This window comes from Elgaria multicarinata, chromosome 2 (assembly GCF_023053635.1).
Source record: "Elgaria multicarinata webbii isolate HBS135686 ecotype San Diego chromosome 2, rElgMul1.1.pri, whole genome shotgun sequence".
Lineage (NCBI taxonomy): Eukaryota > Metazoa > Chordata > Lepidosauria > Squamata > Anguidae > Elgaria > Elgaria multicarinata.
Genome location: NC_086172.1, coordinates 110,890,116 through 110,915,047, shown reverse-complemented (window position 1 = coordinate 110,915,047; position 24,932 = coordinate 110,890,116). Strand labels below are relative to the sequence as shown.

The 24,932-nt window shown below is 44.8% G+C and overlaps 2 protein-coding genes across 2 annotated transcripts in view; both read left to right on the top strand.

Moving 5' to 3' along the window:
• The window catches only part of LTO1 (LTO1 maturation factor of ABCE1), a 148,420-nt gene that overhangs the window by 70,600 nt on the left and 52,888 nt on the right, over positions 1–24,932 (top strand). The window lies entirely within an intron of this gene.
• FGF4 (fibroblast growth factor 4) lies at positions 938–13,917 on the top strand. Its single transcript, XM_063118805.1, has 3 exons — positions 938–1,289; positions 4,447–4,550; positions 13,741–13,917. Exons 1-3 carry the CDS (start codon positions 938–940, stop codon positions 13,915–13,917), a joined length of 633 nt encoding a protein of 210 aa, XP_062974875.1.

Below are 24,932 nucleotides of genomic sequence, written 5' to 3'. Positions count from 1 at the left end.
TTTTTTCTTTTTGCAAGCATGTTCCTTGGAAACATTAAAAGCTTAAATTCCACAGATTTCCACAAAGTAAGACATTGTTGGGAGGAGAAGGAGGAGGAGGAGGGGAGGGGTGAGAGAAAAGAAAGCCGTGTTGGGCATTCTTTGATTTGCGTGTCTTGAATTAGTAGCATTTGAAGACGCTTGGAAAACAGAAGGGAAAGAGCGAAGGTGCAAGTTGCAAAGGCGAGGAGTTGTTGTTGTTGTTGTTGTTGTTGGCTTGTGTGTGTTTATAATGGAAAATTATTTTCTTTAAATTAAAAATAGACAAATATCTAAATAATTGCTGCCCCCTTTCTATCTCCTGCTCGCTCTGCTAAGACCCAATTGGAAGTGGTGGATCATCATCATCATCATCATCATCATCATCATCATCTCGGGGGTGATCACTTCGAGTTCAACTCAACTCGCCTTCAGCAGCAGCAGCAGCAGCAGCAGCAGCAGCAGGTGGTGATGTAATAGGTACCAAGGCACATGGATATATAAATGTCGTTGGTTTAGGGGGTGAAGGGCTATGGCTGAGCAGCTCGAGAAGAAGGTCCCCACTTGAGAAAAGCCCTCTGGAATTGAGATCAAGTTCAGAAGAAGCTTCAGCTGAGTCGCTCCCCCCCCCACTCTTTCCAGCCCTTCTCTCCCCCGCCGCCCCCTCCGGTTGCTCTCAGGATTTCTCTCCCATGCAACCTGAACGGAGGGTCTCCAGTGTCTTGGGGGACTGAGCTGGTTGGGATTTCCCCATACACTCCCCGCGCACCCCACACAGTATCTTCTCCTTCTCCTTCTCCTCCTTCTCTCCCCTCCTCTCCCCGCTTTCCTCCTGTGATCCAAGTCCGAAGTGGGAGCTCGGCGGAGAGGGTATATTTTTAGAGCGATCGCCTCCCTGGGAAAACCACGTGTGCTGCCCATGTTGCTCAGAATGACCGGCCCGTCTTCGGCCTGCTTGCCAGTCTTGCTGCTGGGACTGCTTTCGCCCTGGCTGGCGGGGCGCTGCATGCCCGCCTTCGCCCAGCAGCAGCACCACCACCACCTCCACCACCTCCACCACCCCAACGACAGCCTGGAGTGGCGCTGGGAGAGCCTCTTCTCGCGCTCCCTGGCCCGGCTGCCCGGGGAAAGGAAGGAACACAGCCGGGACGGGGACTACCTGCTGGGCATCAAGAGGCTGCGGCGCCTCTACTGCAACGTGGGCATCGGCTTTCACATCCAGGTCTTGCCAGACGGCAAAATCCACGGGATCCACAACGAGAATCGCTACAGTAAGTCGCGGCGCCTCGGCCACCGTCGCGCACCTTGTCAGTTTCAACTAGCGCGTCAGCTGAGCCGCCGGCGAGGGCGGCTGTTCCCTCCCTCGCGTGGCGTGAGATCTTGCAGCCTTCGGGTCGCCGCGGGGCTGAAACAGAAAGCCCCACGAACCAGCCTTTCCTTCCGTTCTTCCTTCAGGAAACCGGGGTGGCGGCGGAACACTTTTAGGGTTCCTTTCCAGTGGGCGTGGAGTATCTTTTCTATGCCCCCCTCAGTAACTGACCACCCGGTCTTGAACACTCGTCCCTAGAAGTAAGCCCGATCGCCAACTTCCAAGGAAAGGTGCCGAACGGCCCCAGAACACACCCCAAACGGGCGTTCAGTGCCAAGAGGGCAGGTTCAAAGTACGCGCTGGCCTTGATTGCATTAGATGTGCAGTCGCTCAGAATGGATCCGGCCTCCTGAAGAGCAGGTGGCGATCCAAAAGTAGCCAACTTGAGCGCAGCCTCTGCCAAGGCAGCGGAACTAAAGGCCGTGTCACAGCTCTTAAGGCTTCCTAGCGCACAATTCTGTAGTGGGGCTGAGGGGTGTCGTGAAATTTACGTAGAGGTTGTCCGGTGTGGTGATTTTATTCCCTTGCTTGTTGTCAGCACATGCAGTTAAAAACATGCAGGTAAGATCATCAGACCTGATGATTTGCATGCCCATTTCACGATATTTTCCTCTACAGAATGCGGCTTCCCTCGGGTGTTTTGTGTACGTTGGGTTTTGTTTGTTTGTCTGAACTGTAATGTATGAGGTGTCTTTTAATAGCACGTATTAAGGAATTCTGTTTCTTGTACTCGATTCTGCCAAAATGTAGACCCAACTCATTTATATATGACACAAGAGTCATGATCAAATCAAATGAATAAAATGTATTTTAAAAAGTTACTAGTCCTCTTGATTGCAAAGGAAAAATATTTAAATGGCTAATGCAATATGTCACCTTTGAGACCATTAGTTTTGTTTCCCCCCATTGGTAGTCGAATACTCTGCCTATGATTGGCAGTGGCTACCTTTGCTATGTGAAGACAGCAATCCACCTCTGAAAAAGTGGAATTCCAAAGTCCTGTCTATTGGGCAGTTTGGTTGCATTAGAAGTTACTTGTGGAGTTCAGTCAGAGAAAAATAAACTGTCTTGCTCATCCTCAGCTGTGAATTCAAGATATGAAAGAAAAAGGTGTCCTGAGCCAGTTCTGATCATGAGTCCTGAGCAATGGGTGCCCATGAGCATAAAGCAACACTTCTTTTGTTACTCAAAAGGAATCAGGTGTTTTTCACCCCAGCATCTAGATCCCTTGAGAGCAGCAATTTAGATTCCCTTCTTTGCTTTTGCAACAGGTTTACAAATAGTTAATATGGGACTCCAGATGCCACAGCAACTCTGCCAAGTAGTTAGGACAGTCCATGGGGGTGGGTGGGGGGAGAAAAAGGCATCTGTTAGTGACTTAACCTCATGGCCCCATGGCTCTAATTCTAACTACTGTCCAACTGAAACAATAGGACTGAGGAAGAGGGGTTAAAGACAGCACCATGACAAATGTGTCACGTGTCCCGAAACATAATGTTACTTATTTTAACCTGGACAATGTGGGAGATCGCTGTTAACCCGTTTTAAAAAAACACACAAGACAAAAAACTGTAACCGTTTAAACGATATTTGTAGGTGCTACTTAATGAATGACAGGGCTCTAAAGTTTTAAGGGGCGTGGAGTATCTGTTATCAGTTTGATTGGGGCAAAATATAATAGAATTCTAATATACAACTGTGGGTTGAGCAGACAAAGGGCACAATCTTATACACACACACACACACACAAAAGGAAAGAAAAAAAGTCTTACAACTCCCAGCATTCCCCAGCCAGCATGGCTGGCTGGGGAATTGTAGGACTTTCTTCTGTATAAACATGCATAGGATTGCACCTGGTGCCCTCCTGATGTTCTAGATGACAACTCTCATAATGACCGTGCTTGCCATGGATTATGGGAGTTGCTCCCAATGCATCTGGAGTACACCAGGTTGAGGAAGGCTGAAGTAGATTGTTATACAGTAAACCGAGTCTGGGCTGGGCAATGCCTAACAGCCACCACACTGAGCTGCTTTAAATCACTCCATTTGCAGCTGTTATCATTCATGAAGAGCAGCTTGACCATATAGATAGGGTGGGTTGTTTGTTTATTTATTATTATTATTATTATTATTATTATTATTATTATTATTATACCTTTGGTTGGAACTCTGTCAAGGCAGCATACAAGATTTTAAAAACATATAAAGTGAATATAATAAAAATCAATAAGGACATATTCAGTAAAATCCATAAAGATAGAGATTACTAATCTCTAATCAATAAAAGCAGAATGTACTCATAAAACTAGCAGCTCAGACATTATGAGAAGGATAGTGAAACAGGTGAGTCTTTAAAGCTTTCCTTAAGACTAGCAAAGAAGGAGTGTGGTGTACCCCCAATGGGAGCTGGTTCCAGAAGTGTGTGGCCACCACTGAGAAGTCCCTTCCAGGCTAACCATCCTTGGCTATGTCAACATAAATACTACCTTTTCAGATTCTGGAGCTAGAATGGAGAAATCCAATAGTCCATGTAGTGTATATGTGTTGTGTGTGCGTGTGGAGGGGGGCAGCAAGAAGGCTTAAAGCTCTACTCACTGTATGGTAACTGAGTCCCACACAGTGGTAGTAACATGTATACCAACCCTATGCTTACTTTCTAGTAGTAATCCCCCCAAAAACCAAGGCTTTGATTTACAACCCATTCATGCTAGAGTAATCTAAAGAAGACCATGGACATGTTCTGAAGCCAAGTACCTTGTGGATTGTTATCAGTGTAATGTGCTCACCAGAGTAAAATGCAAGTTGGGCCTAGGAGTTGAAGTTTTTCAAACACTTACTTCTGAGCAGCCCTATTGATTACATCAGAAAATGAGTTCAGAATTATATCCTAGCTATTCTATCATGCCAGAATAGATACTATGTTGGTATAGTCCTACTGACTTCTATAGAACAATACTGGAGTTTATATAAGCATCCTTTGTCATGTGGTTAAGAGAATGAATATTATTACGCACATATATGTTTTAGTTGGCTCTCAATGTATTCTTCTTCTCTTATAGGTTTGCTTGAGATCTCTCCCGTGGAAAGAGGAGTGGTGAGCATCTTTGGTGTTAAAAGTGGACTCTTTGTAGCCATGAACAGTAAAGGCAAACTCTATGGATCTGTAAGTAGCAATTATGAAGGTGTTCAGCTAGTGTCTTTAATCTCCCCTTTAGAGTGTGTGTGTGCGTGTGTGTTATATAAAATTGAAACACTCCTGAATGTCAATCCCATGTCTACAAACTTCTCAGAAAAATAACACAGGAACCAATGTATATTTTTGGGTGTGTGTGTGTGATGAACATGCCTTGGAGCTGCAGGGGAAAGTGTACAGAAGTATTTGAATAAATACATGTTTTAATAATCTGATTTGGCTTCCTTATTGAGCAAGGCCAGATGGCACCTGTCTGGTTCTCCTGGATGAGGGCTGTAGCATTAGAAACAGGTGGGGGAAAGGAAGGAACCAATGCCACTGGAACACTTCCACACTCACAGCAGGAAATCACTCTGCGTGATAGTCAGGAAGATGCTCTTAATGGGCAAATATATCTCCAAGCATGGCAGGCTAATGGTCTGAAAAGTCAACCGACAGGACCAAGAGCTTCAAGCACATGATTTTGCAAGGTACATTCCCAAATTGATTTCCAGGACACATTCATGTGTTGCAATTACGTGTTGCATTCATGTATTGCAAAATCATCATCATCATCATCAATTTTTAAAAAAAGGCTGCAATCCTATGCGCGCTTATGTGGAAGTAACCTTTACTGGAATGCAGTGGGACTTCCATTTGGAGTAAGCATGATGCATAGGACTTCAGTCTCCTGTGAGCTCAAAGTACCCATAAGAGAGGAGGCTGTGGCCACTATGGCCACAGCTAGACCTAAGGTTTATCCTGGGATCATCCAGGGTTCTCCCCTGCCTGAGCACTGGATCCCCTGTGTGTCACCTAGATGAACAGGTTTGACCCCTGGATGATCCAGGGATAAACCTTAGGTCTAGCTATGGCCTGTGTCTCAACACAATTCGCTGCTCTGGCCTCCCCTTCCTTTCATTCAAGCCTCTGCTGGATCAATTATCATGCCCTCAGAGAAGGCCTGCCCAGGACAGTGGCTCATATAGAAACATAGGAAATGGACTTTCTCTGAAGGCAGGTAGCTCTTACACTGACACATCCTAAAGGTCACAGTAGGAGAATGCCTTTCTTAGAAACTTGGAGCCTGAATGGCTGCAGTTAAGGTAGAGTGCAGGAGGCATTAGGCAGATTTGATTTGGACCTTAGTAGATGTTACTTAGCATGCAAGAAGAGGATGTTTAGCTCTTCCCTCCCCAGTCATGAACCTGCCAATCCCTCCCCACTTTGGAATCAATTAGCGCACAGGGTGGGGTGATTTTCTTCAGAAATGTGGCTAGGGAGGCAAGGGTTAAACCTCCCCTCCCTGCTTTTGTCGTCTGATGGAAATATTGCCCCCCTTCCATGCCTAGACTTAAAATTTGGCTGAAGGCCATGCAATTAACGTGGGGAGGTGGGCTGTAGCTCAGTGGTGGAGCAGCTGCTTTGCAGGCAGAAGGTCCTAGGTTCAATTGCTGCATCTCCAGGTAGGGCTAGAAAAAACCCCTGCCTGAAACCTTGGAAAGGCACTTCCAGTGAGTGTTGACAATATTGGGCTAGATGAACTCATGGTCTGAACCAGTGGGCCCATTCAGGAGACACCTTAATCCATGGCTTTAACCATGGTGGTTAAGCCAGAAAGCCAGGCTGTGTTCAGAAGACACCTTAAACCATGGCTTTAACCATGGTGAATAAGGCTTTTCCCTTTATTCACCATGTTCAAAACCATGGTTTAAAGTGTCTTCTGAACACAGACCAGTTTTCTGGCTTAACCACCATGGTTAAAGCCATGGATTAAGGTGTCTTCTAAACGGGGCCATTATAAGGCAGCTTCCTGTGTTTCTAACATGCAGTTAAGCCCTGAGATTAATCTCTGCTAAGTGCAAGAGATTTCCAGTTGCACTGACAGCTACAGGGACAAAGAAACAATAACGGCTGTTTCCCCTCATATTCTAAAGATATAAAACAGAGTAATTACTCAGATCTTTCTCCAATACAGAGCTCTGTGTCAGCTCCCTGTACGATTTAGAACCTTAATTTCCCAGGGTTTTGAATCGCCTGGGAATGTTCACATCCAACTCATGGACTGCACCGAGAACGCAAAAGAGGGGGTGGAGCTAGCCTGCCCTGCCCCACTCTCCTTCAGTGTGTGAGTAATTTGAACACCTGACTAGGGCGAGATGAAAGTATGTTTCTAATTTTAATTGAGAAAGGAAATGTGCTTTGCTTATCCACAGTTTGGGGAGCATGCCATACTAGAAGATGGCAATCAATTATGCCACATGCTGACTGGCCAGAGCTGGCCCTACCATTAGGTAGAATGAGGCGGCTGCCTAGGCCAGCAGATTCTGGAAAGGGTGCATTGGGTGGGGTGGCAAGGTTTTGGAGCTGCATGTATATTACACAGCCTGCCCTGCACCCCCTAACTAAGTTACCCTTCTGTTGCCCTCCACTGAAGGAGTGGCAGCCAGAATTGAAGTAGAATTCACTTGCTAGTCTAGTGGCTTCAGTGTATGAAATGGGGATGGGGGAGGGATTTTATTCTTTGCCTTGGGTAGCAAAATGTTTTGGGCCAGGCCTGTTATTGGGTATTGCTTTATTTAGCGACAAAGCAAATCACTACTTTAGAACTAATATCCAAGCATTCTTTGGTTCAGATGTGCATACATTCATGTGATCTCTTGTAAAAGGAATGAGTTCTTTATGGGGAGGGGGAATAATTTGGGGGCTTTTTTTCTTTTTACGTACTGAATATTGAGAACAAATCATCAAAGGCATTTCATTTCTTGAAGCCCACTTGGTTACTAAAAATAATGCAGGCCTTGTTTATGGTCATTTCCAGCTGTCCTTCTGTTGTGGCCACCCTGTTTATATAAAGTGGGGTGGGCAGGACTTTCAGCCCAATGTTTCTGGAAATAGCTTGCTTTTACACTGACTTGCCCCAAAATAAGGGAAGATCAATCTAAGGGGGTAAAGGGCAGTAGTGTAGTCAGGTAATTTTAGACTCTGGCCTTAATGGTCTCATTCCCCCGCCTCATACTCTCTTTGGACTGTAATGTGTATCATTGTTGCACTTACATGTGGTAAGTCAGCCCTGCTGCATTAGAGAGGTGTCCTGCTCAGGCTGCTGAATGGGGCCCTGGGTGCCCCCCACCCCCAGAGTCCTGCCTGCAGAGGCCCAAGGTTTTAACTGTCAAAGATGGTTTCTTTGATCTTGGATTTCTCCTCATTTTTTAGATTACAGTTGGGTCTGACACTTCTTTATTTCCTGTAACTATAGTGATTTGCCTCAGTTACCTTTTTCCTTTTGCACTTTTTGCATTTATGAATGTGTGCGAGAGATTGATCCAAAGCCACATATCTTGCTCTGTCTCCAAAAGAGAATATAAGAACAGCTCTGCTATAGCAAGCTGAAGGTCTATCTTGTGCAATTTCCTGTTTCTCACAATGGTCAAGTAGATGACACTGAGACGCCTACAAGCAGGCCATGAAGGCAATAGTTCCATCCCATTGATGCTGCCCAGCAGATGATATTCAGTAGCATCCTGCTCCTGGAAATTCCAGCTAGCCCCTTGTAGCTGATAGCTGTTGAGGGATCCCCACCCTCCATGGGTTTTCTAATCCTCCATCTAAGCCATTGGCCACTGTTGTCTCATCTTGTGGCTCACTGCTTTGGCTTGCGGGAGACTTTGCAATGCATCATATATATCCTTTCCATTTCACTGAAGAAAGAACTTTTTGTGGATTAGAGCCTAAACGTGTGGTCCACTAGAAGGGTCCCCAAGCTTTTTGGGCTGGTGGGCACATTTGAAAGTTTGAGAGCATTGTGGGTGCTCTCACAAAATGGCTGCCATGGGGGGCCTTTTCTATTCATAAATGGCTGCCATGATGGACATGACCCGTGACAAAATACTCCTAGAGGCAAACTGATGAGACTAAAAGTAATTTCCCTAAGAACCTAAGTACAAGACAGAGGTGGGCCCTGAACAACAAAACACAAAACCATTCTTTTGAAGCTAAATAAAGATGATGCTGGAAGGCAGTGCCTTGCTTGGGAGTGCCATCTTCCCAGTTTAAAATAATCTTAGGAAGTAAATTAAAACTAGGAGGGGCAGGAAGCCCCTCATGGATGACCCCAGACACTAGAGTTGGCATACTTGCATTTAGGTAGAATGGAGGGTTGGCACACATAGCTCTGCGTTTGCACTGTAAAGGAATGAACAATGTGAAATAAATGCATAGAAGGTTGAGGTCAAAATTTTCCATGGTGCAAGGCTGTGCTGCGGCTCCTTTTCTTGCAATGTTTCCCACAAGCCAGAGTAGTGATGAAGGCCTCCAGTTTCAATATTTCTGTTCAGTTCTACATCTGATAGACTAAACCTGTGAGGAGCGGAAGCATGCTAGCCCCCCCCCCCCATCCATGTGTTTTACGCTTTACTCATGGAGAGTCTCCTATCTCTGTGGAAGCTCTCCATACAATTCCGAATGCTGAAATTCCAGGGTTCCAAGAATTTCCCAGTGTTTTCTTCTATGGTTAGATGAGCTCTCCTCTTCAAAAAGTCACTCTCCACAATTTCGGGGTGACGAAAACAATGACAGAGGGTGGCGAGGCTAGCACGCTTCTCATGGATTTAGCCTACTCAGATGCAGAGTGCTTAGATAGAACTACAGTGTAACTGAAAGATGGTGAAGATCAACAACTAGTTGGTGACTTGCCTACTTAACAGGAAAGCTATCAGATTGCAGACAGAGATGGACTTGTGAACCTTTTGTAAAGGCCCAGAGGGGTGGCTTGTCAGTGGCTAGAGACCAGACACCCCAGCAGGTGGGGCCAAATAGAACAGTGTACCAAGCCCAGAATACTGTACCTATCAGAAGCTCTGCTAACTACTCATTCAGTAATTTCTGTCTATGGGATAAGTGGGTGGAATCCTGTAATTAATGTACCATCCTGACCTTGAACTTTTTTTCTGTTTGGAGGATTGCCATTTGTTTCAGACAATTGGATTTTAAAACAGTAAGCAAAGAGTTCTGAAGTATTTGTGGTGCTCAACCCTGATGTCCCCTGCACTGAGTGTACTATATTTTCTACCTGGGGAAACACTATTCTCTTCCCAACCCCATCCCAAATATTGTGTCTCTCTACCCTTAAGAATGCTATATGGTAGTACAGGGGACATATTTCCTGCATAGGCATGCACAAGGGGTGTGGTGGGTGTGCCCAGTCACCCCCTTATGTCTTGAGCAAAAGGTGTCAAACTGAGTAGGGATCCAGAGGGGGATCTAGACACAGTGGAAATGGCCCTCCAGCTGCTCTGCCGCCATGCCAAAGAACCGCTGCCTCCGAGAGAGCATCATTGCTCCTGGCAGCAGGAATGAAAAGGCCATTGTCACCACAAAGCCCCACAAATGCTGGGGCTTGAGGAATGTCTCCTCATTCCCCCCCCCTCCTCACCTGCAATGGCCCTCCCACAAGCCAAATGCAGAGTAGGGCATCTATGAATAAAAATAATATCCTTCATGACTGAGTATTCAATAAATGTTCGTCTTAAAAAAGAAATCCTTGGGTGCACACCCTAATGAAATGTGCTGTGCACACCTATGATTACCTGTGATATGGATGATGGTGAGCAGCAGTACGCTTTTATTTTTTAAAAAAAGAATTAAAATGCCTTTGAATATTCCTTCTGTACCACTCCGGCATGCCAGACAGCAGTTAGATTTAGGAAAATAACAGGAAAAGCAAGCAAAACTTTCCCACTTCTCCCACAGCAATGCTTCACTACTTTACACACCCTTTGCTTTCGTTAATTTCAGGTTAGCCTTTTAAGGCTGAAAACTTCCCCTCTCCAGTGCTGGAATACACATCTCCTATTATTATTATTATTATTATTATTATTATTATTAGTAGTAGTAGTAGTAGTAGTAGTAGTAGTATTGCCAGTGGTGTAAGCTTATTTGAAAACTTAATTGCTCTGCAAAAGGGAGCAGGATTGAGGACAGGAGGCAGCTAGGAAGGGAAGAAAGTGGTGGTGGGGGAGAGAGAAATGCGGGAGGGGAGAGCAAGCGAGCGAGAGCAAAGAGCATGGAAAGAAAGCGATGGGGGAGAAAGAGAGAGAAAAGGGGCTCTGGCCCTGCCTACATTTGACTCCAGCCCTGTTCACAACTGGCATTCAATACCCAACAGATTTCCTAGAGGATATGTGTTACTCAGAGTGGGGTGGGGTGGGGTGGGAAGGTTCCCCAACCTTCTTTGAAAGGATCCAAACATTCATATATTCCCCTATAGAGAGTCTAATCCTCCCCCTCCGCTTTGGGCGCTAGCTTTCCATTGCTACTTATGAGACCTTCAGACAAATGCTAAAATATGGCAGGGATGTGCATATTCTGATCATAGGGGTGAACCTTCAAATCTCCCTTGGAGTCAACGATCTGTCTTCTGTCTTTTTCATATCATCCTTGTCATAATGTAAAGAGCTCTCCCTCCCCCTTCATTTCTAAGGCAGCTGCCTGAGGATTTTCCATGCTTGGAAATATCCTAGGGGCTTTACTGCTGTAAGTGTAAGAGGAGATTTCCCCCTGCGGATGAGTACATGCGTCCAGGCTCTTAAAACAGTGAATTCCTTGAGTTTAGTGTAAGAATTGGTGTTTAAAAAAATATTAATCCTGCTACGTAGGATATAATATGCAGATTGCCGAGATGAGGTTCAGCGCCTGCCTGTTCAAGCCTTTGTGTTTAGGCCCCCATCAGCTGATACTTGGGAGATATGGAGCGTCATCACACAGGGGAAAATTGTGTTTGCTTACTGTCACTTCTCCATCTGCGTTTGTCCCTCATTACTTCCTCTTTTGAAAGAGGAAGTAAACTATCTGAACGTGGCCCATTCAGTGGGCCATTTTGATCGTGCTGTTTCTCCTGCACACAGCAGGAGATAGCCGCAAGTTCCATCTTTAAAAATAACTCAAACTTACTATGGGTGGTTTTTTTGGGGGGGGGGGGTTGGTGTGAAGGCTAGAAGGAGCAGGAGGCGTACAGGAGGCAGATGACATCGTGAGAGGGATGTGCGAAAATCTGTGAATGCCCAGTAACGAGTGTTCAATAAAATGCTTGTCTGATGGACCTACAAGTTAGAAAGAAGATAGCAGAGAATTTTGTAGTGTAGCATGTGCTGCTGGATAGGGACATGGTTAAAGGTACTAGTACAGCCTTCCCCAATTTGGGCTCACCCAAACATGTTGGACTGCAGCTCCCATCATACCCAGTCAGCATGGTGGGCATTGGAAGGCTGGGTTAGAAGCAGCTGTGAATTACCAGTCCAAAGAGATCACCAAAATCCTGAGCTGTAAGTAGACACAATGCTGAACTTATGCTTAGAGGGTCAAGTATGAATACATCATCTTGTAAGTCCTATACCGGGAACACAGGTAGGAATATAGGCACCTGAAGTAGCGATGCATGAGGAATTCACCTGCTGTGAATTCAATGGTGAACTCACCTGCTCCATTCCTCTCAGATTCATGCATGTATTGGAATATAATGATCCTTTGGGTTTCACGCCTTTCTGAAATTTGTGATGCAGTTTTCAGATTAAAAGAAAGGAAGGAAATTTTTTAGAAATCCATATTTTAGGGTGAAATATGCTCATACATGCATATGTTGCAATGAAACATGTTTATAAATGCATATTATGTGAGAATGTACATTAAATATGTATTTAAATATGTATTTATATGCAAAACTTCATACAGATTTCTTTTTTAAGAAAATGCACGTTAATTGAGAAAGGGGATAGAATGGATGGATGGATGAACAGATATGAAATTGACTCAGACTGGAAACAGATTGATCCATTCAATCTTAACTTGTGGATATCTCAAGCTGCACTGGCAGTGAATGGTGGGAGTTGTAGTCTAATACACTAGCAGTGAATGGGACAGGGAAGGCTGCCATGGAAAAGGAAACAAGAGAATGGAGGATAAGCTGCATGCTTGGAGAGAAGGAGATGGTTGGGCCACCCTGGATTCTGGAGAACTCTTTCCATTCAGATGCTCTGCTCCCTCCGTACTGCTTTATGCTGAGTCGGACCATTGGTCTCTTTAGGTCCATATTGTCTTAACACTGACTGGCAGTCACTCTCCAGGGGATTGGACCTGGGACCTTTTTCGTGCACTCTACCATAGAGCTACCACCCTGCCTCTTATGGGAATCCACCGATGGACCTCAGCCCCAGAGGCTGCAATATCCTGGATCCATTCCTGCAGTACTGCACATTTCTGCGTGTGGATTTAAGCCTCCCCACTCAGTCTGCATCTCCTCTCCTCTGCCATGTGGATACACGGGATCAAGGCAAACTGAGCATGAGTGGCTTCAATGGATGCGGTCAATGAAGCAGGCTGAGCATTGATGAATGTGGCCATGACATGTAAAAAACCCAACAACCCTCCATGTGGAAGTGCTCCGAGCCTGCCTCAAAGCCTGTAGCGCAGAGGTGTAGAATCTCTTTCAGCCCAAGGGCCAAATTCTATGTTGGAGGCCACATTCCAGTGGTGGGTGGGGTCAAAAGCAAAAGAGGCAGGGCCAAAACAAAAATACCAGCATATGTGTTATCTTAAAGCTCTTACTTCCAGGAACGAAGCCTTAGGAAAGGGATTTCAGATGTTTAGAATGGGAAAGGGGGCCACACGGAAGCCAGGACACCACTCAATGATCAGTGGTTGGGGAAAAGAGGGCAGGGCCAGGGAAAAGGAGATGTGGCATTGTGGGGATTTCTGGAGGGCTGAATTTGGCTGCCAGGCCTGAGTTCGATCCCAGCGGAAGCTGGTTTCAGGCAGTCAGCTCGGGTCGACTCAGCCTTCCATCCTCCCAAGGTCGGTAAAATGAGTACCCAGCTAGCTGAGGGAAAGGGAATAACGGCCGGGGAAGGCAACGGCAAACCACCCTGCTATAAGGCCTGCCAAGAAAACATCAGCGAAAGCTGGCATCCCTCCAAGAGTCAGTAACGTCTCAGTGCTTGCACGAGAGGTTCCTTTCCTTTCCTTTCCAAGCCTCCATTGTACGCTAAACCTGGAAAGAGAGCTGGGAAGATATTGTTGTCCACTAAGGGGCATCTTTCTTGAACCTGCTTGCAAAAGCACTTCCTGCTCCTCACTTCTGATCACACCCTCCTCCTTTCTCCTCTCCCCCTCCCCCTTCTCATTTCAGAGCCATTTCAACGACGAGTGTAAATTCAAGGAGATCCTGCTGCCAAACAACTACAACGCTTACGAGTCCCAGGTCTACCAGGGGATGTACATCGCCCTGAGCAAAAATGGGAGAACAAAGAAAGGCAACAAGGTCTCACCCACCATGACAGTGACACATTTTCTTCCGAGGATTTGAGAGTCGTCCCTTCAGAGCTACCTCAGGGAAGTGGGGGGGGGGGGGAGAAGAGAAGAGGCCCAATTTCGCGAGCGGCAGGGAATGGGGTGGGCAGGGAAATCTATGGTGCACTTTTCTTTTAAAGTTTTATGCAAGAGTTGATGTAAGATATTTAAATTATTTAAGTCTGTATATATTGCCAGAAAGTTATTTATAGTTCCATTTTTTTTAATTCCTCAAAAAAGAAAAGAAAAAAGATACATCCAGCATAAAACAAAACCTCCGATCTAAGCTATTCATTGCACAATGCAAGAGTAAAGGACTTTTGCATTGTGTTCTATTTAACTTTTTCTTCTTCTTTTGGGTAAGTTATCACAGGTGTGCTGCTATTATGTGTTTGTTTTGTTTTTTAAACATGAAATCCGATTCCTATTATTTACAATGTTTTGCACTGTTCTGTGTGTTGTACAGTGTTTGTTAGTGGACATGAAATTGTTGTTCTCCCATCCACTGCCCAATGCTTCCCTTTTAAAAAAAAAATTTTTTTAAAGAAAGAAACCAATGATCACTGCCAGAGAAGGTCTTAGTCTTTGAAAACCTTCCTCAGTTCTGATGCCAGCTTGTAGCAATGTACAATGTCTGACCTCCTTTTGTGCAGGATTGCTATTTCATTGAAATGGTATCAGTTTACTTCTGGTACAGAAAGTGCAGTGTTGAAGTACCACCCTACAAAGCTGTTTTTAGAACTGCTATGGCTGAACTCTGAACTTTCCTGCAGTCAATCTCTCTGGAGCCCCTAGGATTCGATCCACCAAGCAATGTGGTTGGAAGCCTCATCTGAAATCACTGGAGGCTCCTTGGTGAATGCTGTCCTTAGCAGACACTCTTAAACATCTAGAGTATATCCTTAGGATTATTATTATATGAACATTTTTTTACTTAGACAAAAGCATATTTTTGACTGTTTGGTCAGGCCTGAGCAGTGTGTATTCATTTCCTTTCTCCAAACACTTGCGCTTTGAAACAGGCCACAATCAACTAGAACAATTAAAACTTTATAATGAAATCTACCCACCTTTTAAATATAACACCATTTCCCCCTCTCCAGTGCATTGTTCTGACAATGTCTGAATAATGTGTCATCAAAAAGCATCTCTGCCCCTCTCTTTAATTTAAGATGATCAGTCTGTAAGAGATGGCCAGATTATTGAAGTTGATGTATTATTCTTTTTAATGCAATATTTAGGAGGAAAAAATATATATGCTGCTACCTTCAAGGCTGCAATCCATAACCCATTAAGGATATGCTTAAATTTCCATGAAAGTCTAGAACATGCCATGACAACATTAATTCGCTTAATTACTCCTGTTGGTAGTTGTGCATTCAGTAAAGCATTGATTGAATGCAGACATAAACTTTGGTAGATTATCAGAGATGCACATGGACCGTGTCTTGCTGAAAACGGGCTCGTTGGTGATATGTCTGGGTGACGAGTCATTCCAATGACTACTCATCACCAGCACTACTAGCGTCATGACCACAGCTCACCTGCTTTCTAGTAGGCCAGCAGAGCTGTATGCATTGTGGTGAGGGATATTGGAAAAATCCACAACGGAATGAAATGCGTTTGGATTTCCATGAATGTGACCAGTGGGTTCCACAGCAGCCTGGCTTTTTCTCAGTCGCATGGATTCCACAGACCTGTGGACTGTTTTTAACTTTCTGGAATTTCATACAAATTTAGTTGTAGAGAAATTATCATCATCATCATCTGCCCCAAAATGTGCATTTCTCCCATAGGCTAAAGCATGTAAATGCATATTTGGGGAGGATTTGCGCCAGTACAAATTTGTGCACATGTGGATTTGTGTACATTTGAGAAATTGGGGGGGGGGGAATCCAATTCCAACAATGGAATGAAAGGGACCTGACAATCCGCAAATTGCAGATGGAACAGATTTTACAAAATCCCTACATCCCTAATTGGAGCTCAGTGGATTTCCAGTTTCATGAGAATGTGCTGCCAGTGATCTACAGCTTCTCCGTGGAATTCACATCCACAGCATTCTTTATGGGAAAGCTTATGATGCAATCCCACAGTTCAGATATGCCAGCTGAGTGGGCTATAGGATGCGGCAGAAGTCTTGCTATCCTGGCAGAACTGAGTTAAACCTCCACCAGTATATAAACCCGACACCAGTATATCTGCTCTGGTGGCATGTCTCTGCCAGTGCGACTCCCCAAATGGGCTGGAGACAACATGAGCAGGGAGTAGTCTGGGCAGAGGAGGAGCAGACTTAGGACAAATCGTCTGTCCCGTCAGGCCCCAACCACACTGCTCAATAGCGCAATTTTGCACCCACCGCAGAGTCGGCATCAGGAAAATCCCACCTATAGAATTCAGAGGAGAGAAGCAGAAACTACCTGCCCTGCCTCTGACAGGGAATAGGGCAGCCTTTCCAAACGTGGTCCTCTCCAGATGTGTTGGACTGCAACTCCCAGCATGCCTCAGCCAGCATATAAATTGAGTACAGTAGAGGTGCAGAACTTCAGGGCCGCAGGCCTTCTGGGGCTTTCCAGTTGCACCCCGTTTCTCCAGTCTAGGATTGTTCAGCTCATTTGCAGTGTAGCTCTAGGCTGACTCCTAAGACTGTCCATTGACTTTAATTGAACTACTGCGTTGTAAATGGTGTATGGGTTGCAGCCTTAGCATTTCATTCCCTAACATTAAAAACAAACAATTCATGTCTACCTCACTCATATATTCTTTAAGCCAGTTCCCTAACAAACTCTGCCTGGGAGCCCCATACCTTTCCCTGCCCTGCACCCACCCCCTCCGTTCATTCAGTGTTATAATTCCAGAGTGGGAGGGAGCATCCCAAATCCCTACTTTTTTCTCTTCCATATGTAGCCAAAAGTATTCCAGATAGCGTTGGTTGCATCCAATTTGAGCCTTGTCACGTTTGTGCTATCTTTACCCAGTGATTTACTTTTAGTAAGGATAATCATGGTGAAAATATTTGCAGACAGCTGTCAGGCTGCCGTACTATATGGTCATCCAGTAACCCTATATTTTTCTTTATATATATTTGTGAATGTAAACCATGTCTTTAAAGCAAAGAATGAACAGGCAGGTTTAAAGAAAGAGGGTTGGGGGATGGAGACAGGCAGAAAGGGAGGTCTGAAACTTCTGTTAAGCTTTGAGGGGGTTTTCTTTCCTTTTTTAAATAGATGTGTGACTTGGAAAAGGAAATGCAAAGTGTGTCGGGTTTATTTCTTGAGAGCGACGAGAGCTCACCCTGCTACAGCTTGAGTTGAGGGCTTGCAGCACTGGCCGGGAAAGTCTTGCCTCGAGGCATGCTAGTGGCTCTATCAGGGCACAGCTGTTAATATGATCTTAGGCTGCTGCTGCTGCAGGCCGGCCTGCAGAGCTGGATAACTGAAGTGAGCAGGATGGTGCCCTCAAAGACGTTTTGTCTGACTAGGGCTGCTTTAGACCACGATCCTTAAACTATTTCCATTGACTTCAGTAGGATTCCTTTGGAGTACATATGCAAATTTGAGTTCTTCTTCCTCAGTTTAATTTCTGGCCTAGTGCAATCCGTTCATTGCACCCAGGACCCTTGAGTCACAGGGTACCCTCCTCTCCATTTGCAGGTGGTAGATCAGGAGTGGCTGTTTTGGTGCCCATTTAGGGGGCACAGTTCAACCCCTGAAATGGTTTGGGAGGGAGGAGAGGGACTTACCATGGGTGTGTGGGGGTGGGTGTCATCTTACTTCCCCGCATTTCTTTCGTAAGTCTTAAAAGCTGCTGGGCTTATTGGTAGTTTTGGTGATGCAGCAGAGGGAGAGCACTGGCTGCCACCATCCTTCCTGTCCAGAGACATTCTGGGAAGGAGGAATAGTGGTGACCCAAGTTACAAAAAAAGGGGGAGAGAAAGTCAAAACAAAACAAAACAAAAACTGCCATGGGGAGCCTTTTCCTTCCCACAAAATGGAGAAAATCATTTCGTGCCATCCCCTTCTGGATTGACCACCATGTTAAGTCAAGCTCTAGAGCAGGGGTGGGCAGAAAGTAGATCTCTAGATGTTTTGGACTTTAACTCCCAGCATTGCTGACCATTGGCCATGCTGGCAGAGGCTTCTGGGAGTTGAGGTTCAAAGTATCTGGAGATCTACCTCTAAAGTGTTTGGAGATCTACCTCTAAAGTATCTGGAGATCTACCTCTAGAGCAGCTTTCTCCATCCTGGTGCTAGCAAGATGTTTGGACAACAACACCCAGCACTCCTGACCCTTGGCCATGATTACTGGGGCTGATGGGAGTTGAAATCCAAAGTGTCTGGAGGGCACTAGGTTGGGGAAGGCTGCTATATAATAAGCAAATATTACAGTGTGGCGATGGAGCATACTTTGTTTCCTAAGCTGTGCTTCTTTAAATTTCTCCACATTGAAGAATGTGACAGGGTTGCCTCCCACCCCATCACAGGACAACAGAATAATAGCTTCTGTCTCTTCTGCAATGAAAAGTGGAAGATTATAGTCTGGTTCAGGTTAATAAGCTGATTTGAAGTGAGATGTGGGAAGTTTGAGTGTGAGTGTTAGCAGAGAGGAAGGGGATGTGATACTAAACTATGGTTTAGCGTTACATGCATGAGCCTTAGGCTCCCACACACCCCTCTCATCCTCCTGTGTGGCCACAAGTTGATCAGAAACTTTTGCTTTTAAACTCAGCAGAGTTCCCTGTTCAGTTTGAATGTGAGGAAACTCATGAGGAAGGGCCAAAGGACAGTACCGGAACACATACGATATGAGCAGAAGGTCTCAGGTTTGATCCCTAGCATCTTAGGCAGAGCAAGGAGGGACCCCTACCTGAAGACCTGGAGAGCTGCTGCCTGTCAGTGTAGGAAATATTGAGCTAGATCATCATGCGCAATGTGTGACTTTCCATGTGTTTTGGCCAACATTTCCCATCAGCCCTAACCAGCACAGCCAATGATGAAGGTAGGCCCAGAAGTCTCTGCCAGTGTGGCCAATGGCCAGGAATGCTGGGAGCTGAAGTCCAAAACATCTGGAGATTTACTTTCTGTCTACCCCTTGGTTTAAAGTATTATTAGTTCAAACAAGCCAGGAACAAGCCTTATCATGATCAGAGTTTTCTTAGTCCAGACATAATAGAGAATTCCAGTTAGTTCAATAGCAAAAGTTAAGCTTCCAATTGCTGCCTTGTAGCCATACCAGAGGAGAAGAGGAAACAGGAAGTGCATAAGCTCATGCAGGCTCATGCAGGCTCATGCACCTAACGTTAAAACATAATTTAGTGTCACTTCCAAACCAGCTCTCTGGCCTACAATCAGTGCCCCTAAATATGATTCAGCATGGGGTCCCCTCAGGTCTTTTAATGCAACTGCGTTGCAAATAGAAGTGATACAAAAAAACCTTTAGTGTTAGTGGTGTTAGAATTAGATGATAGCTTATATTTATCATATGATAGTTGATCGTTGCAGCTATCACTTGATTACTTGAATGCATGGGATTGTTACTATGGATCATTCTCTTGTTTATCACCTCATACAAACATTAAGACAAGCTGAGTGGTGGCCACACTCCTCCGGCAGGGAGGAGGGGTGACGGCACGCTAGAGCTAGCGCGTGCCGTCGCCGGCTTCTAGACGCACAACGTGACGGGGCAACGGGAAGCCCCTTAGCATCGGCCATTTTTTTATTTAAAGGGGCCATGCGCGCCGGAGAGCCGCCAGAGAAGGTAAGTGTTTTTTTTTTTAAAAAAAAAATAAGGCCCCCCCGCTCCCCCTGCCCCTGATCCCCCCCCACAATTCCTGATGCCCCCCCCGCCCGCTCAGCCGTCCTCCCCACATCCCCGATGCCCTGTCCCTGGCTCTCCTTTCCTCGCCCCGATGCCCGGCTCTCCTTCCCTCGCCCCCGTCCCCGGCTCTCCTTCCCTCGCCCCTGTCCCTGATGCCTGGCTCTCCTTCCCTTGCCCCCATCCCCGATGCCCAGCTCTCCTTCCCTTGCCCCCGTCCACCATCCCCAATGCCCGGCCTTCTCCCCCCCTCTCTCCTGCTGGGTCCAGCCTTCCCCCCACCCCTCTCCCCCCCCGGGATCCCCCCTGGCCCGATGGGCATAGCGCTTGTATGAGCGCTGTGCCCAGTCCGTGGCTTTTCCTGGCTACTTGCAAGTAAGCAAGCAGCCGCAAAAGGCCACGGACCCTGCTAGACGTTCCACAGCCCCGGCCTGAGGCCAGGGCTGCGGAAAAGCTGGTCCATAAGCGAATTCGCTTATGCTGGTTTAAGGCAGGTTTTAGCGCGGCCTGACCCCGGATTCCCCTGTGCGTCATCTGGATGCACAGGAGGGAAACCGGGCCTCACACCGCGCTAATGCCTGGTCTAGCAAGGCCCTTAGTTTGAAATCTTCAGACAATTTAGTGCAAACAAACATCAACATCTGTTGACTTCAAGTTATCCTGAGATAATAATTTCAGCCTTCCCCAACCTGATGCCTTCCAAATGTGTTGGACTACAGATCCCGTCATCTGCAGTGAGCATGGCCATGCACATTTGGAAGGCATGAAATTGGGAAAGCTGTAAGTATTCTGTACAGGTTAGGGAAAGCTGTAGTCATGTAAGTGAACAATGAATTCTAAGTGTGTTTTAGCCATACACTATAACTGGGTTCGGCCGACACGATAATCCACGAAGGTTTAAATAATCCATGGTTGGTTATTTAACCTGCTGTGGGTTATTGTGTTGCATGGTGGGATTTTTTTAACCCATGGTGGGTTGTTTTGCCAAAATAACCAACACAAATAACCAACGATGTGCAGAGTGTGTTATTTAAACCACTGTTGGTTATCATGTTGTGTGGAGGGCACCGTTGGTTATTTTCGTCGGCTACAGAGTCACTAGGCAAGAGCAGTCAGAGTGGCAGCTGCTGCTCTACTTGAGCTGGCAAAACTATTTTTGGCAGCAAGGAATGATGGGATACAAGCGGGAGGATTGAGAGGAGGAGGGAGGGGGAGAAGTTAGTCAATGCACTGTGGATTAACAATCCACTCACAGTTGCTTATAATGCACTCATGGTGTATTATTTCTCGGATCATGCAGGGGTACCCACAAAATAACCAACTATGAGTTGACGATTAACCCACTGTTGACTATCGTGGCATCCAAACGCGGCCTATGTCTGACTATTTTGGGTCATACACCGATTGCTCTGTATGGATTTGCAACATTTCTTCCCACCAGAAGTAACCTTGCTGAACATGTTTACCAGATGATACACATCTCTTTGGATGGAAATAGATGTGAATCACGTTTGATTTTGCCAGATGTTGTTGCCTCCCTCTCTTCTTTAGCATCCATGTTTAAATGTGTAAACAAATCAAGGTTGAAGTGATTTCAGGAGTTTTTCATCCCAGGATAACAGATCTTTGTTCTGCAGTCATGCTAGAAGCCCCATTGAAAATAATAGACCTACTTCAGGGAAGCTGATGAAGGGTTGCAATCTTCAGGAATTCTCCTACGTTCTGCAAATTTAGGCACAAGCAAAATCCCTCAGTTGCAGAAAACCTGAGTTCAGCTTTCTCCCCCCCCCTTTTTACATTCCTGTATTGAAAAACAAAAACCATTCTGCTAGAGTTACACATAAATTATCAATATTGTGCGTACAAATGACTTGCATGTATACTGTACTTAATGGATGACCTTGAAGAATAAAGTTACTTACCAGTACAGATGGAGACGAGTTCAGAATTTGGGAAGTTATCAATGTGAAATCCCTCAGTTTCAAAGCTCCACCCCAAATTGAATTTAGGTCTGGCTCAAAATGGGGTTGCCCCAACCTTGCTGCTAGCTTTCTGCCATTCTTCCACCACTTCCCAAACAAACAAAACAAAGGAACAATAACACCTTCTCTTTGAGAATGGGGAGTATGTAACTAGCAGTAAAGTGGGCTTGTTAGAGAAAGGAGAGGCCCGCTAGTCGGCCTCATCCCTAATTGGAACTGAAGCTCCTGACCATACTCCGAAGTGCCATTTCCAGTCAATATGAGTCCTGCAAGCTGCCCTTTCCTGTCTCTACAGAACCTGCACTATCTAAGACTTTTCACTTGAGAAGTGGGGGGAACTGAAAGGGAAAGGTGGACTGTCCCTATTCTTTGTTTTTGTTTTTGACGTTTTGGGGGAAATGTGGAAATAATTTCAACCATTACTCAAGAAAGCATGAGGGGAAAGGAGCCGATTCCGAATATAGCTGACGGGAGTCCTCTGGCACTATTTCCCGGTGAGATCTGAATATAGCAGGACCAGATTTCTTTAAACCATCTTGCTGCTATTCATGCAAACATAAGTAAAATGATGCCATGTGATCCAGTCCTAGAAAAGGTCTTGACAATGGGATGCTAGAACACTTCTGTGCAGTTTGGGGTATTTCTGTATGCTTCTCTCTTTCTCTTTTTCAATGTTCAGATATCCACATGCATAATCATCCTTCCATAAGCTCAGAATATTTCTAGTTTTCCAAAATCAAAATTCTCGGAATCATTGACTTGACTCATGAACACGTTGGATGGTTCTCCTTCTGTATCTCTCTTGACTTCCTTTCAGCTGTCAGCCTCACCCTTGATGTACTCAAAGGTAGTTTATATTGTAATGTTCAGATAATGTAAAACTTGGATATCCATGTTACATGGTACAAGCTTTCACCATTTACCAGATCTGTCTGTAGTTTTATACAGGTGTTGTTCAATATTGTGGTGTATGTGCTGTGCACATTAAAATGCATAATAAATAGATAAATGTTTACAACTGACAGTGTGCACTGCTTGAAATTATTTAAGGTGGCCTTGCATTCTCACACTAAAACAAAATTACTGTATCCTGTTTTGAAAAGGCTTTGTTTCCCAAAAAGCGTGATTTACTGATTGCATAATCTTATGCATGTTTATGCAGAAGTAAGGCTTGCTTACATAGGGTAAGCAATACATAGGGTTGTACTGTTAGTTTATTGATCCCATGTTTATTCAGAAGTACACTCCCATGTAAGTGCGAATGAATTATACCTTTAGGTTGCAATCCTAGCCTGTTCTGAGAATGCACTATTTATTTATTTATCTATTTATTTATTTATTTATTTATTGCATTTCTATACCACCCAATAGCCGAAGCTCTCTGGGCGGTTTATAAAATTAAGACAATTCAAGTATAAAACAACAGTATAAAACCATAATATAAAATACAATATAAAAGCACAACCAAGATAAAATCAGCAGCAATGCAAAAATACAAATTTAAAATACAAATTTAAAACAGCAAGTTCAAATTAATTTATAGACTGTTAAAATACTAGGAGAATAAAAAGGTCTTCACCTGGCATCTAAAAGAATATAATGTAGGTGCCAAGCGAACCTTCTTAGGGAGCTCATTCCACAGCTGGGGTGCCACAGCAGAGAAGGCCCTTCTCCTGGTAGCCACCTGCCTCAATTCCTTTGGCAGGGGCTCGCAGAGAAGGACCCCTGAGATGAAATTCATGTGGGGAAAGCACCCTGCATAGCTATATTGGCCCAAAATAAGAGTGGAAAAACCTGAAGAGATGAGACACAAAATACATTAAATAGAAGTGCATAAAATTACAGGGGGAACTATATTGAGGAATCCTAAGACGTCTCTCAAGTATCAACTGCTCTCAAGACCCTCCAAAAATTCTGAGAAAGGGTGGAGTTAGATGTCTACTACTTTCAAATTGCTCAGTGACGTCTGTGGAATTGGAATTGTAAATCATTTAATGGATCACACTTTTAGCAAGCAAGATTTTTTTCCCTCTGACAACAAAAAATATGTGGTATTGGAATGCATCTTGCATTAGACCATCCAGATGAGTACCTTTCCACATGCAAGTCTGTATATTCTCCTATACGAGTTAGTGCTCTGATGTGTCAGTCTTCTACCCTGCTCCAGAGCTACATGTGCGTCTTGCAACCACAACTGTTAGGCCGATCTAAGCAAGTGTAGACATGTATTTATTTTTATTTACAAATGTATTACACACTTACTTTTAGAGAGAAAACATATTCCCACTGAGCAAATTATAGAAGATAATTGCCACAAAAACGATCAAGTTGACGAAAAGATGAAAGCAATAAAAAGCAATCAGGATATCACAGATTAAAACAAAGCAAGCAAGTAAGTGTAGACACAAATTGATTTGTGGATTTTTTGTTAAGCACATGTGAAAACACACCGTAAAGGGGCATGTTCCAAGGTGGGTGCCACTTGAGGTAATGCTTCTGCCATGCCTCTAGCTTTCTCTGTGTAAGTATATCTCTATTGGACAATGACTGCTGAAAAGGATGAAATAGTGCAACCTCACAAATCAAGGACAAAAGAACATAAACACCTGGCCAGAACAAATTTGCATTTTTAAATTCCATACCTTTGTGGTAGGGATGGGAGAATCAGGGATATTCAAGTTCACCTAAATTCTCTGAAAATAACTTCAAAGCTAGTTTAGGCTCATTTCTGCTTTTGATCTGTTTTTTGGCCTGTTCAAACAGGGAAAATGCTAGGGCTGTGCACGCCCCCAAACGGCTTTGGATGCCAATCCAGACCTTCCCTGCTCTGCTCCGAAACTGAGTTTAGGAGATCCGGATCGGCCTGCTCCGCTTCAGATTCGGGGTTCCAAAACAGAGCGGAGCACACCCCTAGAAAATGCATGTTTCTGTGTGTATTTTTTCAAAAGTGTGCACTTCCTCCCAATTAAAGTGTGAGAATATGTATTGTTTTTGAAAAAAAACACCTTTCAAAGTGCACATTTTAAAAACAACAATGTGTTTTCCAAATTTCAGGAGTTTACAGGCTTTTTTTTTTTTAAAGAGAGCTCCTGCTCATGCTTGCATTTGGGATTGTGAATAAGGCCTGTTTGTATAATTTGCAGTCAGAAATGAAATGCTCGTACGTTGCGACGTTGTGGCTGCTGGGGCTTGAACTAAGCAACTGGGCAAACCGTAAACCTCTCTTTTTGAAGTA